The sequence below is a fragment of the Babylonia areolata genome, chromosome 2 (genome assembly GCF_041734735.1).
Source record: "Babylonia areolata isolate BAREFJ2019XMU chromosome 2, ASM4173473v1, whole genome shotgun sequence".
Taxonomy (NCBI): domain Eukaryota; kingdom Metazoa; phylum Mollusca; class Gastropoda; order Neogastropoda; family Buccinidae; genus Babylonia; species Babylonia areolata.
In genome coordinates, this window is record NC_134877.1 from 2,487,531 (window position 1) to 2,507,530 (window position 20,000).

Sequence of the window (20,000 nt, forward strand, 5' to 3'; positions counted from 1 at the left end):
ACAGTACAGCACAGCACAGCACAGCACAGCACAGTACACACGGCACAGCACATCACAGCATAGTAGAGCACAACACAGCACAGCACAGCACAACACAACACAACACAGCACAGCATAATAGAGTACAACACAACACAGCACAGTACAGCACAGCACAGCACAGCACAGTACACACGGCACATCACAGCACAGCATAATAGAGCACAACACAGCACGGCACAGCACAGCACAGCAAAGCACAGCATAGCAAAATACAGCACAGCACAGCACAGCAAAGCACAGCATAGCAAAATACGGCACAGCACAGCACAGCAAAGCACAGCATAGCAAAATACAGCACAGCACAGCATAGCAAAGCACAGCATAGCAAAATACGGCACAGCACAGCACAGCAAAGCACAGCATAGCAAAATACAGCACAGCACAGCATAGCAAAGCACGGCACAACACAGTACTGCACAGCACAGCACAGCATAGCAGAGCACGGCACAACACAGTACTGCACAGCACAGCACAGCATAGCAAAGCACGGCACAACACAGCACAGCACAGCACAGCACAGCACAACACAGTACTGCACAGCACAGCACAGCACAGCACAGCACAGCAAGGCATGGCAACGCAGAACAGCACAGCACAGCACAGCACAGCACAGCACAGCACAACACAACGCAAGTTAACGCAACACAACAAAACCTAACACAACGCAAAATCGCAACACAACGCAAGTTAACGCAACACAACACAACGTAACACAACAACGCAAAATCGAAACACATATCGATGAAGATTTGATTATAAAATATTTTGTTGTTGTTGTTGTTGTAGCTATCCCTGTTTCTTTCCTATACTTGATGATGTTCATGTTGCTATCAGGGTATGATGACAGTGGGGGGGTTCTCCAAGATGATCGACATTTCCTACGAAGGCGGCCGGATGGAGTTTGCCCAGTCAGTATTACATCATTGGGTATCCCTGTCTGTCTGTCTGTCTGTCCGCTTGTCTGTCTGTCTGTCTGTTGTTGTGCATCTAGCTTGTCTGTTCACAGATCTGTCTCTACATGTAATTTGTGCTTTTTGTTTGCATGTCATTTGTAGGACTGGTTTTGTCATTATTTTTCTTTTCTCCTTCCTTCCTTCCTTCCTTTCTTTCTTCCTTTCTTTCCTTCTTCCTTTCTTTCTTTGTGATGATGATAAGGATCACGAACGGATGGCACTGGTTCATATGACCACAAAAGGTCCAAAGATAGAAATAAATAAAAGGCGATTATGACGACGACCAATACAATGCAAAGATGATTTTTATTTCTTCTCTCTCTCTCTCTCTCTTTCTCTGTCTCTCTTCCTCCCTCCCTCTCCCTACATCTCCCTACCTCTCTCTCCTCCCTCCCTCCCTCTCCCTACATCTCCCTGTCTGTCTGTCTCTGTCTCTCTCTCTCCCCTCTGTCTCTCCCTCTCTCTGTCTTTCACATAATGTGTCTATCTGTCCATATCCCTATTACCCGTTGCCTTATTTGCTGTCTTTCATGTCTCTTACATCTGTGTTAAAAATTTTATCGTTACTTTTCTGTGTTAATTTCACTTGAATCATTCATGTGTAGCATTCATGCTAGGGTTTTGTTGTTGTTTTTCCCTTGGTGTGTGTGTGTGTGTGTGTGCGTGTGCGTGTGCGTGTGCGTGTGTGTGTTACTCGCTTCCGTTCCGTACAGATGTGAGCGATGTTGTGTCTCTCAGTTTGACGCTGTGTTATACTCGTACATTATACATGTATTAAGTATTAAGTATAACTACATTTATATGCGTACATGTTTGTGTGTCTCTTAGAACAACGGCAGATGTGTAAGTCGGCCAAAGTGCTAATATCTTCACCGTTGGAAAATAAAGATTCATTCATTCATTCATTCATTCATTCATTCATTCCCCCCTCTCCCTCTCCGCTATCCATACCAATATTTCCTGTCTTCTTACTAGCTATCTTTCTTATCTCTGACATTTGTGTTTGAAATTTTTATCATTACTTTTTTGTACCAATTTCACTTGAATCATTCATGTGTAGCATTCATGCTAGGTGTGTGTGTGTGTGTGTGTGTGTGTGTGTGTGTGTGGTGTGTGGTGTGTGTGTGTGTGTGTGTGTGTGTGTGTGACTCGCTTCCATTTCGTAAACATAATTATGCGCAATGTAGTGTCTCTCAGTTTGACGCCGAGTTACCCATGTACATGTATACATGTATTTAGTATGACAACATTTATAATGTGTATAGACGTCTGTGTGTCTCTCAGAACAACGGCAGATGTGTAAGTCGGCGAGTGTGCTAATGTCTCCACCGTTGGAAAATAAAGATTCACTCACTCACTCACTCACTCACTCACTCATTCCCTCCAGGTTTTCCCCCGATCCCCGAGAGCGCCACTCAATGTTTGCCTGCATCATCGGGGGCTGTGTCCTGTGGCTGGTCAACTGCTTCAACCAGTCCTCCGTGCAACGCATAGGGTCCCTCAAGACCATGAGGTCCGCCAAAGCGTAAGTCTTTTTCCCCCCACTTCATTCGTGGTGTGAGCACAGCGTGTAGGGTCCCTCAAGACCATGAGGTCCAAGTGTGTGTGAAATCATGTGTATGTGTTGGAGGGGAATGTGTGTGTGTGTGTGTGTGTGTGTGTGTGTGTGTGTGTGTGCTTTGAGTGCATGGATAGAATAGAATAGAATAGAATAGAATATGTCTCTATTACCAAGTGTACCGGGGTCACAAGGAATATTGCGGGTGGAGGGGTGGGGGTGGGTGGATAGTACATAACAGTACATAACAAGGTACGAACATAAATCGAAAACCATACACAAACACAGATACAGTAGAAATTAGGATACATACAAGTGCATATCAATATAAAAACTTGTGCACACACACACACACACACACACACACACACACATTTGAACAGAAGCCGCATATTACATGTGGATGGGGCTGATGACTAGATCTTTAGGTAGACGGTTGTTGAATGTTGTATGTCGTAGTTTATAACAGAGTATTTTCATTATTTCGTGTTTCTTTTTTATTGTCCTTTGTTTGTGTGGGAATAAAACTTTATTTTCCTGCTTTCTTCTGTGTGAGAAGGTAGGTGCCATCGCAGCATGATAATATCTATTATTTATATAGTGCAGTGATGGCCTAGAGGTAACGCGTCCGCCTAGGAAGCGAGAGAATCTGAGCCCGCTGATTCGAATCACGGCTCAGCCGCCGACATTTTCTCCCCCTCCACTAGACCTTGAGTGGTGGTCTGGACGCTAGTCATTCGGATGAGACGATAAACCGAGGTCCCGTGTGAAGCATGCACGGCAACAAAAGGGTTGTTCCTGGCAAAATTTTTAAGAAAAATCCACTTCGATAGGAAAAACAAATAAAACTGCACGCAGGAAAAAATACAAAAAAATGGGTGGCGCTGTAGTATATCAACGCGCTCTCCCTGGGGAGAGCAGCCCGAATTTCACACAGAGAAATCGGTTGCGATAAAAAGAAATACAAATACAAATATATATCTTTTGACTCATTCATCTGTCATTTATCCTTTTTTAAAAAACGAATCTAAAGCTCCACTTCACAATTGGTGCACCTTTTATCATTCCAGATGGTTTAGGTAGAGTTATTTTTTTGGGGGGTAATAATTGAAATGAACATGACGGGCGCAATAGCCGAGTGGTTAAAGCGTTGGACTGTCAATCTGAGGGTCCCGGGTTCGAATCACGGTGACGGCGCCTGGTGGGTAAAGGGTGGAGATTTTACGATCTCCCAGGTCAACATATGTGCAGACCTGCTAGTGCCTGAACCCCCTTCGTGTGTATATGCAAGCAGAAGATCAAATACGCACGTTAAAGATCCTGTAATCCATGTCAGCGTTCGGTGGGTTATGGAAACAAGAACATACCCAGCATGCACCCCCCCCCCCGAAAACGGAGTATGGCTGCCTACATGGCGGGGTAAAAACGGTCATACACGTAAAAGTCCACTCGTGTGCATACGAGTGAACGCAGAAGAAGAAGAAGAAGAAATGAACATGAGGATTATTTCTGTTGGGTCCAGGGCGTTCCTGTTGAACACCCCGTTGAACGGGGGATACGGGGTCATCCTGACACTCACTGGACTGCTGCTGTATGCCTATGTGGTGACCATTGGCTGTGACCCCTACAGTGCTGGTCTAATCTCCAACAAGAACCAGGTGTGTGTGTGTGTGTGTGTGTGTGTGTGTGTGTGTGTGTGTGTGTGTGTGTTGTTTGTGTGTGTGTGTGTGTGTGTGTGTGTGTGTGTGTGCCCGCGCGAATGTTTGTGTGTGTGTGTGTGTGTGTGTGTGTGTGTGTGTGTGTGTGTGTGTCTGTGTGTGTGTGTGTGTGTGTGTGCCCGCGCGAATGTTTGTGTGTGTGTGTGTGTGTGTGTGTGTGTGTGTGTTGTTTGTGTGTGTGTGTGTGTGTGTGTGTGTGTGTGTGTTGTTTGTGTGTGTGTGTGTGTGTGTGTGTGTGTGTGTGTTGTTTGTGTGTGTGTGTGTGTCTGTGTGTGAATGTGTGCGTGCGCGCGTACGCATGTGTGTTTGTGTGAGCGTGCGTGCGTGCGTGCGTGTGAGCAGCAGCAGCAACAACAAAACATCAACAACAAAAACAACAACATCAGCAGCACCACCACCACCAACAGCAACAGCAACAACAACACGATCTTGCCTGACCCACTATATGCCCCCTGTTTTCAGATGATGCCCTACTTCATGATTCACATGTCTGACCCACTATATGCCCCCTGTTTTCAGATGATGCCCTACTTCGTGATTCACATGTCTGACCAACTATATGCCCCACGTTTCAGATGATGCTCTACTTCGTGATTCACATGTCTGACCAACTATATGCCTCACGTTTCAGATGATGCCTTACTTCATGATTCACATGTCTGACCCACTATATGCCCCCTTGTTTTCAGATGATGCCCTACTTCATGATTCACATGTCTGACCCACTATATGCCCCACGTTTCAGATGATGCCCTACTTCATGATTCACATGTCTGACCCACTATATGCCCCCTGTTTTCAGATGATGCCCTACTTCATGATTCACATGTCTGACCCACTATATGCCCCCTGTTTTCAGATGATGCCCTACTTCATGATTCACATGTCTGACCAACTATATGCCCCACGTTTCAGATGATGCCCTACTTCATGATTCACATGTCTGACCAACTATATGCCCCACGTTTCAGATGATGCTCTACTTCATGATTCACATGTCTGACCAACTATATGCCCCACGTTTCAGATGATGCCCTACTTCATGATTCACATGTCTGACCAACTATATGCCCCACGTTTCAGATGATGCCCTACTTCATGATTCACATGTCTGACCAACTATATGCCCCACGTTTCAGATGATGCCCTACTTCGTGATTCACATGTCTGACCCACTATATGCCTCACGTTTCAGATGATGCCCTACTTCGTGATTCACATGTCTGACCCACTGTACGCCCAACGTTCCAGATGATGCCCTACTTCGTGATTCACATGTCTGACCCACTATATGCCCCCTGTTCCAGATGATGCCCTACTTCGTGATTCACATGTCTGACCCACTATATGCCCCCTGTTCCAGATGATGCCCTACTTCGTTATTCACTCTGACCCACTATATGCCCCCTGTTCCAGATGATGCCCTACTTCGTGATTCACATGTCTGACCCACTATATGCCCCCTGTTCCAGATGATGCCCTACTTCGTGATTCACATGTCTGACCAACTATATGCCTCACGTTCCAGATGATGCCCTACTTCGTGATTCACATGTCTGACCCACTATATGCCCCACGTTCCAGATGATGCCCTACTTCGTGATTCACATGTCTGACCAACTATATGCCCCCTGTTCCAGATGATGCCCTACTTCGTGATTCACATGTCTGACCCACTATATGCCCCCTGTTCCAGATGATGCACTACTTCGTGATTCACATATCTGACCCACTGTATGCCTCACGTTCCAGATGATGCCCTACTTCGTGATTCACATATCTGACCCACTGTATGCCTCACGTTCCAGATGATGCCCTACTTCGTGATTCACATGTCTGACCAACTATATGCCTCACGTTCCAGATGATGCCCTACTTCGTGATTCACATGTCTGACCAACTATATGCCTCACGTTCCAGATGATGCCCTACTTTGTGATTCACGTGCTGGATGACCTGCCAGGCTTTGCCGGGCTCTACATGTCCATGCTGTTTAGTGGAGCCCTCAGGTAAGTGGGTCAGGGGTGGGGTGGGGAGAGGTAGAGGGAGGGGGGGGGGGGTGATAGTCCTGATTAACACAGGGAGTCACCGTGGCAGAATATTTCAGGTGTTGGACTTCTAATCCTGTGTTCACCAGTGATCAGGGTTCGAGGCCCCGTGTGGAGGAATTTTTGTTTAATTAATGTTCCGTCATACAGACTGGTGCTTGTAGACATTTTGTAGTTGAGAATACCGATTTTTTACATTTGAGTGTTATCGTTCAGAATGAGGAGGGGGAGGGGGATGAATGGTGAGTTGGGGGTGGGGGGTGAGGGAGGAGGTGTGGGCGAGGAGGGCAAGGGGGGGGGGAGGGTAAATCGACAGTGTTGTGTCCTTGGGAAAGGCAGTTGACTCCCATTTTTCCTCACCCTACCCGGGTGTGACTGGGTACCTGACTTGGGTTGGGGAAGGTTGGAATGGCAGGGGGTGAGGACTGTGGGCCCCTGCCTCTTCTTCTTCTTCTTCTGCGTCCACTCGTATGCACACGAGTGGGCCTCTACGTGTATGACCGTTTTTACCCCGCCATGTAGGCAGCCATACTCCGTTTTCGGGGGTGTGCATGCTGGGTATGTTCTTGTTTCCATAACCCACCGAACGCTGACATGGATTACAGGATCTTTAACGTGCGTATTTGATCTTCTACTTGCATATACACACGAAGGGGGTTCAGGCACTAAGCAGGTCTGCACATATGTTGACCTGGGAGATCGTAAAAATCTCCACCCTTTACCCACCAGGCGCCGTCACCGTGATTCGAACCCGGGACCCTCAGATTGACAGTCCAACGCTTTAACCACTCGGCTATTGCGCCCGTCTGGGCCCTGCCTTCGAATGCCGAGACCTAGACACACTGCGTTGGTTTCAATTTAGTGCCCCGGTGGCTGTAAAAGTCTGTGAGACTGTTAAACTTTAACTCACTCAGTACGGCCAGTCCTCTCTTCTCCTCTACACAGACCCCTCGGATGTCCAGTGGGTGTCTGAATGACCCAACCTTTAGCTTCCGTCGTCAGAATTGTGGTATTCTTTGTCAACATTCACCTCTTCAGTATAAGAGCCTTCCGCTTGCAATATTTTGATGATGGTAATTGGGGTGAAACGCTGTTAACGTCGTCTCTTTCGCCGTTCGTATGGAGAGAGTTAAAGTACCATTTTTTGGTACAGTTTTCTTCTTGGAGATATGGTAAAATGAGGCTGGATTTTCGAATACTGGTGAATGCAGCTGATGCAATTAGCATCACTCAGAACGGAAGTGCTTTCTTGTAATGTATTATTTTACAATATAAACCCGCATCTTTCGTTTTTTTAATCACTGTATAACTGTAAATTTTGGGCGTTTCTTTTTAATCGTGTGTTTTCAAGTTGTTTATAGTGCATTGCACAGATGTTTTTTCATTTTTATTTTCTATACATATTCTACTTGATCGCTATAGTGTACTAGAGGTAATGCGTTCACATAGGAAACGAGAGAATCTGAGCGCGCTGGTTCGAATCACGGCTCAGCCGCCGATATTTTTTCCCATCCACTAGACCTTGAGTGGTGGTCTAGACGTTAGTCATTCGAATGAGACGATAAACCGAGGTCCTGTGTGCAGCATGCACTTAACTTAACGCACGTAAAAGAACCCACGGTAACAAAAGGGTTGTTCCTAGTAAAATTCTATGTAAAAATCCACTTCGATAGGAAAAACAAATAGAAAAACAACAACAACAAAAAAACAACCCAGCACGCAGAAAAAAATGCAAAAAAATGGGTGGCGCTATAGTGTAGCGATGCGCTCTCTCTGGGGAGAGCAGCCCGAATTTCACACAGAGAAATCTGTTGTGATAAAAAGAAATACAAATACAAACACAAATTTACCTTCTTTGGCCCAATGTGATCATCATCATTATTATCATTAACGTCATACACACCTTATTAATACACACATATCCTTGGTCAGAGACCAAACTCTATGCACTGTACAAACATGGAGTCATTTGCACAGCATGCTGTCTACCTGGGTATTTGTGTTTGTATTTGTATTTCTTTTTATCACAACAGATTTCTCTGTGTGAAATTCGGGCTGCTCTCCCCAGGGAGAGCGCGTCGCTACACTACAGCGCCACCCATTTTTTTTTGTATTTTTTCCTGCGTGTAGTTTTATTTGTTTTTCCTATCGAAGTGGATTTTTCTACAGAATTTTGCCAGGAACAACCCTTTTGTTGCCGTGGGTTCTTTTACGTGCGCCAAATGCATGCTGCACACGGGACCTCGGTTTATCGTCTCATTCAAATGACTAGCGTCCAGACCACCACTCAAGGTCTAGTGGAGGGGGAGAAAATATCGGCGGCCGAACCGTGATTGGAACCAGTGCACTCAGATTCTCTCGCTTCCAAGGCGGACGCGTTACCTCTAGGCCATCACTTCACTCGGCTAGAGCTGACAGACAGATTCCTTTGGGCACTTATCATTCCTTTCTTGTGTCATTCAGTCAACTTTCGGTCACGCGCACGCACGCACGTGTAAACCACAGCGGACTGTTTTTTCCCCCCCATAATTTTATCAGAGACATCCCTTTTGTTGCTGTGGGTTCTTTTACGTGCACTATCTGCATGCACAGAAAGGCCTGGTGTGGTCAGCTGGGCAGCAGGCTGCAGTGAAAGATGAATGAGGAAATGTGTGTGCACGTGCAGCACGGTGTCCTCCGGCATCAACGCCCTGGCGGCCAACTCTGTGGAGGACGTGCTGGCCCGCCCCTTGAGGGGGCTGCACGACACCACCGTCACCATCATCGCCAAAATACTGGGTGGGTGAGCTGGGCTTGTTATCGCTCAGCTCCTGTGTTTGTGTGCAAGGCTTATAATAATAATAATAATAATAATAATGGTACTTATATAGCGCTGAATCTTGTGCATAGACAAATCTAAGCGCTTTCGCACCAGTCATTCTCACGCACGCATAACTCTAAAACTGGAGAAACTAAAGACAAGGAAGAGGCAGGCAAGTGAGGCTATTTTGGGAAGAGGTGGGTTTTAAGGACCAGACTTGAAAGAGCTGAGTGTGGAGACTTGACGAAGCGAAAGAGGAAGTTCATTCCAATTGCAAGGTCCAGAGACAGAGAAAGAACGGCGGCCAACAGTCGAGAGTTTGAATCTGGGTATGCGTAAGTGGAGTGGATCCGAAGCTGATCGTAGTGAGCGAGATGGAGTGTAGAGGTGAAGGCAGCCACAGAGGTAGGAAGGGGCTGATTTGTGAATACATTTAAGCATAGAGTGCTGATCTTGTATTTTATTCGGTCATTGCCAAACTCCCTGGGTGGTCGAGCTGGGGTTATCATCGCTAAAATCCTGTGTATGTGTGCAAAGCTTATCATTGCTATAGGTGAGCTATGATTATTGCCAAACTGGTGGATAGGTATGCTTAGAGTAAATCCGTAGAGGGTGTGCTGGGGTAATTGCTGCCCAAACCGTGTGCATGTGTGCAAGGCTTATCATTGCCAAAATCCCGTGTATGTGTGCTGGGATTATCATTTGCAAAATCCTGCTTTTGTGTGCATGGCTGGTTTTTGCCAAAATCCTTTGTAGGTGCGCTAGGATTGTTATTGACAAAACCGTGTGTGCGTGTGCAAGGCTTACTATTGCCATAATCCTAGGCATGTGTGCTGGGCTTATTATTGCCAAAATCCTGTGTGCGTGTGCTAAGTTTATTGTTGCCAAAATCCAGGGCAGGTGTGCTAGGATTAGTATTGCTAAAATCCTGTGTGCGTGTGCTAAAGTTATTGTTGCCAAAATATCCTGTGTATGTGTGCAAGGCTTATCATTGTCAAGTCCCGTGAATGTACGCTAGGATTATTGTTACAAAAATTCCGTGAATGTAAGCCAGGATTTTTATTGCCAAATTCCCGAATGAGTGTACTTGGAGAGTTCTTTTTTGCTTGTTATTGTATAGTTGAACAGATTCAGAAAGGTGTTCATTCGTTGTGGAAGGAATATTACCAAAGTGCTGGTGGGTGTGACCGGATTATTGCCATAGTGCTGGATAGGTGTGCTAGGATTATTGCCAAAGTGGAAGGCAGATGTGACAGGATTATTGCCATAGTGCTGGATAGGTGTGCTAGGATTATTGCCAAAGTGCAATGTAGATGTAGAATTATTGCCAAAGTGCAATGTAGATGTAGAATTATTGCCAAAGTGCAATATAGATGTTGAAGAATTATTGCCAAAGTGTAGTGTTAGTTTGCTAGGATTATTGTGGAGGTTCAGGGTAGGTGTGATATGATTATTGCTAAAGTTCTAGGTAGTTGTGATAGCATTATTGCCAAAGCGTTGGATAGATCTGGTATTCATTTATCTATCCATCTATCTGTTTTGATTGATTGATTGACCGTTTGTTTATTTATGTGTTGTCAGTGGTGGTGTACGGAGTGGGAACCATTGGACTGGCCTACGCCATGAAAGCGTTGTCAGGGCCGGTGACTCAGGTTCGTGCCCACGCCCCCCAGAGGGCAGCACGTGAACATCGTGCCCTGCTTTCTGTCTGTCTGTCATTCCTGCTTTCTTTCTGTCTGTTATTCCTGCTTTCTTTCTGTCTGTCATTCCTGCTTTCTGTCTGTCTGTCATTCCTGCTTTCTGTCTTTCTGTCTGTCTGTCATTCCTGCTTTCTTTCTGTCTGTCATTCCTGCTTTCTGTCTGTCTGTCTGTCATTCCGGCTTTCTTTCTGTCTGTCTGTCATTCCTGCTTTACTTTCTGTCTGTCATTCCTGCTTTCTTTCTGTCTGTCATTCCTGCTTTCTGTCTGTCTGTCATTCCTGCTTTCTTTTTGTCTTTCTGTCTGTCATTCCTGCTTTCTTTCTGTCTGTCATTCCGGCTTTACTTTCTGTCTGTCATTCCTGCTTAGTTTCTGTCTGTCATTCCGGCTTTCTTTCTGTCTGTCATTCCGGCTTTCTGTCTGTCTGTCATTCCGGTTTTCTTTCTGTCATTCCTGCTTTCTTTCTGTCTGTCATTCCTGCTTTCTTTTTGTCTGTCATTCCTGCTTTACTTTCTGTCTGTCATTCCTGCTTTACTTTCTGTCTGTCATTCCGGCTTTCTTTCTGTCTCTCATTCCGGCTTTCTGTCTGTCTGTCATTCCTGCTTTCTGTCTGTCTGTCATTCCTGCTTTCTTTCTGTCTGTCATTCCTGCTTTCTGTCTGTCTGTCATTCCTGCTTTCTGTCTGTCATTCCTGCTTTCCGTCTGCTTTACTTTCTGTCTCTCATTCCGGCTTTCTGTCTGTCTGTCATTCCGGCTTTCTTTCTGTCTGTCATTCCGGCTTTCTGTCTGTCTGTCATTCCGGCTTTCTGTCTGTCATTCCTGCTTTCTGTCTGTCTCTCATTCCGGCTTTCTGTCTGTCTGTCATTCCGGCTTTCTTTCTGTCTGTCATTCCTGCTTTCTTTCTGTCTGTCATTCCTGCTTTACTTTCTGTCTGTCATTCCGGCTTTCTGTCTGTCTGTCATTCCTGCTTTACTTTCTGTCTGTCATTCCGGCTTTACTTTCTGTCTGTCATTCCTGTTCTCTTTCTGTCTGTCATTCCTGCTCTCTTTCTGTCTGTCATTCCTGCTTTACTTTCTGTCTGTCATTCCGGCTTTACTTTCTGTCATTCCTGCTTTACTTTCTGTCTGTCATTCCTGCTTTCTGTCTGTCATTCCTGCTTTCTGTCTGTCATTCCGGCTTTACTTTCTGTCTGTCATTCCTGCTTCTTTCTTTCTGTCATTCCTGCTTTCTTTCTTTCTGTCATTCCTGCTGTCTGTCTGTCATTCCGGCTTTACTTTCTGTCTGTCATTCCTGCTTCTTTCTGTCTGTCATTCCTGCTTTCTTTCTGTCTGTCATTTTTCTGTCATTCCTGCTTTCTTTCTTTCTGTCATTCCTGCTTTCTGTCTGTCTGTCATTCCTGCTTTCTTTCTGTCTGTCATTCCTGGTTTCTGTCTGTCATTCTTGCTTTCTTTTTGTCTGTCATTCCGGCTTTACTTTCTGTCTGTCATTCCTGCTTTCTGTCTGTCATTCCTGCTTTCTTTCTGTCTGTCATTCCTGCTTTCTTTTTGTCTGTCATTCCTGCTTTACTTTCTGTCTGTCATTCCTGCTTTCTTTCTGTCTGTCATTCCTGCTTTACTTTCTGTCTGTCATTCCTGCTTTCTGTCTGTCATTCCTGCTTTACTTTCTGTCTGTCATTCCTGCTTTACTTTCTGTCTGTCATTCCGGCTTTCTGTCTGTCATTCCTGCTTTCTTTTTGTCTGTCATTCCGGCTTTCTTTTTGTCTGTCATTCCGGCTTTCTGTCTGTCATTCCTGCTTTCTTTTTGTCTGTCATTCCTGCTTTCTGTCTGTCTGTCATTCCTGCTTTCTTTCTGTCTGTCATTCCTGCTTTCTTTTTGTCTGTCATTCCTGCTTTACTTTCTGTCTGTCATTCCTGCTTTCTTTTTGTCTGTCATTCCTGCTTTACTTTCTGTCTGTCATTCCTGCTTTCTGTCTGTCATTCCTGCTTTACTTTCTGTCTGTCATTCCGGCTTTCTGTCTGTCATTCCTGCTTTCTTTTTGTCTGTCATTCCGGCTTTCTTTTTGTCTGTCATTCCGGCTTTCTGTCTGTCATTCCTGCTTTCTTTTTGTCTGTCATTCCTGCTTTCTGTCTGTCTGTCATTCCGGCTTTACTTTCTGTCTGTCATTCCTGCTTTCTGTCTGTCATTCCTGCTTTACTTTCTGTCTGTCATTCCTGCTTTCTGTCTGTCTGTCATTCCTGCTTTACTTTCTGTCTGTCATTCCGGCTTTACTTTCTCACTTTCGTTTCATGTCTTTTCTCTCTTTGTAATTTTGGACTCTCTCTCTCTCTGTCTCTCTCTCTCTCTGTCTCTGTCTCTCTCTCTCTCTCTCGGTAACGATGACGATGATATATCCGACAAAGCCCATGGCCCTATTTGAGTCGTTATCGTTATCTTTCTCTCCCTTCCTGTCCTTTCCACTCACCACTTCCTTTTCGTCGTTTCCTTCATCCTTGTTTCGTCGTTAAGTTGTTGTGTATACATCGACTCTTGTTTCCACTTCTTCGGCTGTAAAAGCCCGGACTTCGCTTTCTCTGTGTGTCTTCATGTTTTACATTTATTTGCTTATTTATCATCACTGTTGTCTTATTTATTTATTTATTATTATTATTACTACTACATTTTTCTATATTATAATTATTATTTATTTATTTATTTATTTATGTAAGCTTATCTATTATTTATTCACCTTTTTTATTTATTTATTTATTTATTTATTTTATTATTATTATTTTTTTTTTCTCAAGGCCTGACTAAGCGCGTTGGGTTACGCTGCTGGTCAGGCATCTGCTTGGCAGATGTGGTGTAGCGTATATGGTTTTGTCCGAACGCAGTGACGCCTCCTTGAGCTACTGAAACTGAAACTGAAACTGTCTGGCGGTCATAGTCCCCCACTCACTTCCTGTGAATCCAGTACAAAATAGGCCTTTTCAAGCTGTCTCTTTATAGACTGAGGCACTTTATTCCGCATCTACATTCTATTTCTTCTTTCTTCGTGCGTGAGCGCGTGTATGTGTGTGTGTGTGTGTGTACTTGTCTGCTTTGTGTCTGAGTATTTTTGTGAACTGCTTTGAGAGGTGTGAAAGCGCTATATAAATGTCTTGTCATTGTCATTCAGCCATAGAGCGGTGAGGGTTGTGCTGATTGCACGCGGGTTTCGTGTCAGTCCCAGTTCAAGCTGTCACTGAACTGAGATCAACATTTTCTTCGCTGGTCAGTGACAGGATACAGGGCTTTTCGCCCGCTACTGTCATAGGAGGCAGTCGTGCCTGTCTTTGGTGCACTTCAGGTGCCAGTTGCATTGCTTGGTTCAAACTTTTTGACAGTTGATGCCGAACTTTAGGAGGATTTTCCACAGACCACGGAGGTTCACCGCGTCGAAGGCCTTAGGTGTATAAAGACCATGTGGAGCTCCTTGTTCTGCTCACGGCACTTCTCTTGCATCTGGCGTACGGCAAACACCATGTCACATGTATGGTCCCCTGCCTGAGCGGAAGCCGTACTGTGCTTCAGGGATGGCTGTTTTGGAGACATGGTCAACCAGTCTGTTCAGTATGATGCGGGCGAAGATCTTCCCGGCGATCCAGAGGACTAAATACGCCATTGGTCAGTTCCATACTACACACAGTTTAGTAGCGGGTTACGACCATACTAGGCTCTTCGTCCGAGCAGTGCAACTGGCACCTGCTCTGTTTGCCCGGCTTGACGCTCGGTCAGCGGGGATCGGTTTTCCTCCGAGTGGTCAGTGTGTTCTCCGCTCTGTGTCTCGGTGTTCGGTGTCGATGCTCTTCCCAGCCTTCTGGTAGCTGTACCTCGTCTGGAAGTATTCCCACTTCCGTGTCCATCCACTGACTTCCCGAACCTTCCACTGGCCATCCATTGTCTCCCCTTGGCTCCCACTGCCTGCCTTGGACCTCTGTAGGTTTGGTGTCGGTTGGTTGCAACTACCGCCCACTCCTTTCCACTCCCTCGTGTCCTCTGGCCTTGCCAAGTCTCTACAAGGGATTCTACGTTTGTCCTTGTCTTCGTCGTCGTCACTTACTGTTCTTCTTCAACATCGTCGTCTTGAGGTCAGAAGAAGCGCTTCAGAGATACTCTGAAAGTCTCTCTGAAAGCGTTTGATATCAACCCTGACTCCTGGGAGGAATCTGCAGTGGACCGTAACAAATGGCGCGCTGCTGTGCACAAAGGCGCCAAGTTGTGCGAGGCCAACAGGACTGCTGCAGCTGTTCAGAAGAGGCAGGCCAGAAAGTCACGGGCAAACAAGCTCCCTGACAATGATATGCCTGTCTTTGTCTGCCCCAACTGTCAGCGAACATTTCGTGCGCAGATTGAACTATTCAGCCATCTGCGCACTCACAGATAGACTCATGAGCATCCTCCCTCCCCACCCCACCACCACCCTCCCCCCATCCCCCATCTGGATGACAACGATGGTCATCATCGATCTCTCGATGGACACACCACTTCATCTCCTGCCCACTTTCATCGTCCTCATCGTCCTCAACTCAGTGGCTGCATTGTCCGTGTCATCGCCACACGTGTTCACACTCTCACATACATACTCACTCCTGTGCTTCCGTCATAGGTTTTTTTTCCCGTGGACTCATTCAGTTCGTGTCTCTTGAGACCATTGGCCTTCACGTGGGGCATTGTGGTCGTGTGACTCGGTGCTGTTTTGTGCTTTTTTTCATGTCCTTTGTTGGTTGAGTAGCTGAATTGTTTGTCTGTGTTTTTAGTTGTGCGTCGTTTTGCCATCGTTATTTATCATCATTGTCTTATTTATTTATTTACTTATTTATTTATTTATTTACTACTACTACTACTACTACTACTACTACTACTTTTTTATATTATAATTATTATTTATTTATTTATGTACGCTTATATTGGCTTCATCAGGTTTTTGCGCCTTATACATGTTATTAGTAGTGGTAGTAGTTATTATTTTTTTTATGTATTTATCTATTATTTATTCACCAATTTTCCTTTTTTTTCTTTTTCTCAAGGCCTGACTAAGCGCGTTGGGTTACGCTGCTGGTCAGGCATCTGCTTGGCAGATGTGGTGTAGCGTATATGGATTTGTCCGAACGCAGTGACGCCTCCTTAAGCTACTGAAACTGAAAACTGTCATTGTCATTATCATCACTACTACTGCTACTACACTACTACTACTACTACTGGTAGTGTAAGCTGTGCTGTGGAAAGATCTGACCATTGACTGACCCTGAAGAAATACCTCAAATGATGAAAACAGTACACATAAAAGGTGATGAATGTACTTTTTTTTGTGGAAAAGCTTCGGTTATGTGTTTCGTTTATTTATCTATTGTCGGGGAAATTATACAGCGTATCAGTGAGTATTTCCTTCTTTATAAAGCACAAGTCTTTGGCGGCAGTACTTGTTCTCTGGCAATACTTAAAAAAAAAAGAAAGAAAATCCGACTGATGGAATTATCTTCAAGTAGCATACTTAGTAAATCGTTCGTGTCCGATTGTGACCATCAGAGCAGCAGAGAAGTTAACTGCTGTTCCGACTATCTGGGCTAGGAATTTGATTGTGGCGGAGAGTGTCTTCTTAGGACAGTCAGCGTTGGGATGGTTCCCAAAGGCCAACTCGCCCCCAAGGCTGCAGCACTAAGAGCCAGTGCAGTCAGGTCTCTTAGTTTGAGAGTCATAGTCCTTCACAAAAAAACTGAGCTGGAAAATGACTTTCTATGGCAGTGGAGAAACAATCAATCATACAGCTCTCACTTTGCAATTGGCCAACTGGTATGATCATGTTATAATGATAATAATAATGGTACTTAGCGCTGAATCTTGTGCATAGACAAATCTAATCGCTTTCGCACCAGTCATTCTCACGCACGCATAACTCTAAAACTGGAGAAACTAAAGACAAGGAAGAGGCAGGGAAGGGAGGCTATTTTGGGAAGAGGTGGGTTTTAAGGCCAGACTTGAAAGAGCTGAGTGTGGAGACTTGACGTATCTGCTGACCCATTTGTAATCTTATGTCACTCTGTGCTGTAAGCTGAGCTCTCTGTTTGAACGCATAACGATATGTTCCCTGTACTTCATAAACAAACAAAAAAAAGATTGATCTTTTAATGATAGAGATAACGTATAATAAACCCTGTATTTTGATATATCTACTCACTGCTTCAGTGACAGCTTTGTCTGAATATATATTTTTTTTTTCCAGATGGCCATCACAGCCTTCGGTGCCTGTGGAGGGCCCATCGTCGGCATGTTCATGCTGGGTGGCGGCTTTCCCCATGCCAACAAATGGGTGAGTCGTGTGGTGTGGGTGATGGTGTGTTGTGCTGTGTTGTGTTGTGATGGTGTGTTGTGCTGTGCTGTGTTGTGTTGTGTCGTGTTGCGTTGCGTTGCGTTGCGTTGCGTTGCGTTGCGGTGTTGTGTTGTGTTGCGTTGCGTTGTGTTGTGTTGTGTCGTGTCGTGCTGTGTCGGGTTGGGTTGGGTTGTGGGTTGACTTTCTCCATGCCAACAAATGGGTGAGTCGTTTGGTGTGGGTGGTGGTGTGCTGTGCTGTGCTGTGCTGTGCTGTGCTGTGTTGTTTCGTGTTGTGTTGTGGCTTTCCCCATGCCAACAAATGAGTGAGTCGTGTGGTGTTGGTGTGGGTGGTGGTGTGTTGTGTTGTGTTGTGTTGTGTTGTGTTGTGCTGTGCTGTGCTGTGCTGTGTTGTGGCTTTCTTCATGCCATCAAATAGGTGAGTCGTTTGGTGTTGGTGATGTTGTGCTGTGTTGTGTTGTGTTGTGCTGTGCTGTGTGCTGTGCTGTGTTGTGTTGTGTTGTGTTGTGTTGTGTTGTGTTGTGTTGTGCTGTGTTGTGCTGTGCTGTGTTGTGCTGTGCTGTGCTGTGCTGTGCTGTGCTGTGCTGTGCTGTGCTGTGCTGTGCTGTGCTGTGGCTTTCCTCATGCCAACAAATGGGTGAGTCGTTTGGTGTGGGTGGTGGTGTATTGTGTTGTGCTGTGCTGTACTGTGCTGTGCTGTGTTGTGTTGTGTTGTGCTGTGCTGTGCTGTACTGTGTTGTGTTGTGTTGTGCTGTGCTGTGCTGTACTGTGTTGTGCTGTGTTGTGTTGTGCTGTACTGTGCTGTGCTGTGCTGTGTTGTGCTGTGTTGTGTTGTGTTGTGTTGTGTTGTGTTGTGCTGTACTGTACTGTGCTGTGCTGTGCTGTGCTGTGCTGTGCTGTGCTGTGCTGTGCTGTGTTGTGTTGTGTTGTGTTGTGTTGTGCTGTGCTGTATTGTGCTGTGCTGTGCTGTGCTGTGCTGTGCTGTATTGTGTTGTATTGTATTGTGTTGTGCTGTGTTGTGCTGTGTTGTGTTGTGTTGTGTTGTGTTGTGTTGTGCTGTGCTGTGCTGTATTGTGTTGTATTGTATTGTGTTGTGCTGTGCTGTATTGTGTTGTATTGTGTTGTGCTGTGCTGTGTTGTGCTGTGCTGTGCTGTGTTGTGTTGTGTTGTGCTGTATTGTATTGTGTTGTGTTGTGTTGTGCTGTGTTGTGTTGTGCTGTATTGTGTTGTGTTGTGTTGTGTCGTGCTGTGCTGTGCTGTGTTGTGTTGTGTCGTATTGTATTGTGTTGGGTTGGGTTGGGTTGGGTTGGGTTGACTTTCTCCATGCCAACAAATGGGTGAGTCGTTTGGTGTGGTGGTGGTGGTGTATTGTGTTGTGTTGTGTTGTGCTGTGCTGTGTTGTGTTGTTATGTTGTTGTGCTGTGCTGTGCTGTGCTGTGTTGTTTCGTGTTGTGTTGTGGCTTTCCCCATGCCAACAAATGAGTGAGTCGTGTGGTGTTGGTGATGTTGTGTTGTGTTGTGGCTTTCTTCATGCCATCAAATAGGTGAGTAGTATGGTGTAGGTGATGTTGTGCTGTGTTGTGTTGTGTTGTGTTGTGCTGTGCTGTGCTGTCCTGTGCTGTGCTGTGCTGTGCTGTGCTGTGCTGTGCTGTGTTGTGTTGTGTTGTGTTGTGTTGTGTTGTGTTGTGTTGTGTTGTGTTGTGCTGTGCTGTGCTGTGCTGTGCTGTGCTGTGCTGTGTTGTGTTGTGCTGTCCTGTGCTATGCTGTGCTGTACTGTGTTGTGTTGTGTTGTGCTGTGTTGTGTTGTGTTGTGATGTGTTGTGCTGTGCTGTGCTGTGCTGTGCTGCGTTGCGTTGCGTTGCGTTGTGTTGCGCTGTGTTGTGCTGTGCTGTGCTGTGCTGTGTTGTGTTGTGTTGTGCTGTGGCTTTCCTCATGCCAACAAATGGGTGAGTCGTATTGTATGGTATTGTATTGTATTGTATTGTGTGGTGTGGTGTGTTGTATTGTGGTGTTGTATTGTGTCGTGTTGCGCTGCGTTGCGTTGTATTGTATTATGTTATATTAAATGTTTTACATAATAGACTTCTCCATGTGAAATTCATGTTGCTTTTCCCGAGGAGAGAGCTCATCGCCAACAGTGCATTTTCATTCTCTCTTTTTGTTTTCTGTGCGATATATTTCTTCACGCTGTTTTCTTCCCAATGTATAAACAGTCCCCTGGCCCCTAATGGCTGGCTTCGACAGGTTCCAACTCTACTGTGTACTGACCGGTGGGAGGTTCTGTCACCACATCAAATCATCCTTCAGGTTTTCCCAGTGTCTACAATTCATCATTGCTAGTGGAGTATATGATAGTCGCGTCCGACTGTTACCACTTAGAACAGTAGAGAAGGCATCTACTGTCCTGATTATCTGGGCTTTTATAGTGGAGAACGTCTTGCCCAAGTTAACCCACTCAGTACGGCCAGTCCTCTCTTCTCCTCTACACAGACCCCTCGGATGTCCAGTGGGTGTCTGAATGACCCAACCTTTAGCTTCCGTCGTCAGAATTGTGGCATTCTTTGTCAACATTCATGTCTTCAGTATAAGAGCCTTCCGCTTGCAATATTTTGATGATGGTAATTGGGGTGAAACGCTGTTAACGTCGTCTCTTTTCGCCGTTCGTATGGAGAGAGTTAATCCTCACTCTCTCGTACAAAAAGGATTTAGGACAGTTGGCGTTGGTATGATTCTCAAAGGCCAACAAGCCCCTAAGGCTGCTGAACGAAGAGCCAGTGCACTATCGCCTCCTGATTTCAGAGTCATGGTCCTTCACAAGACTCAGCTGTAGAGGTCTTC

At 45.5% G+C, this 20,000-nt stretch overlaps 1 protein-coding gene across 2 annotated transcripts in view; it reads left to right on the forward strand.

The window, feature by feature from the left end:
- LOC143296487 (sodium-coupled monocarboxylate transporter 1-like) overlaps positions 1-20,000 on the forward strand; it is a 57,951-nt gene that overhangs the window by 29,515 nt on the left and 8,436 nt on the right. For both annotated transcript variants that reach the window (XM_076608452.1, XM_076608460.1), the window contains 7 exons: positions 877-950; positions 2,383-2,520; positions 4,076-4,211; positions 6,192-6,280; positions 8,985-9,097; positions 10,701-10,771; positions 17,056-17,142. In XM_076608452.1, the coding sequence (XP_076464567.1) occupies positions 877-950; positions 2,383-2,520; positions 4,076-4,211; positions 6,192-6,280; positions 8,985-9,097; positions 10,701-10,771; positions 17,056-17,142 (708 nt within the window). The remainder of the gene's footprint in view (positions 1-876; positions 951-2,382; positions 2,521-4,075; positions 4,212-6,191; positions 6,281-8,984; positions 9,098-10,700; positions 10,772-17,055; positions 17,143-20,000) is intronic.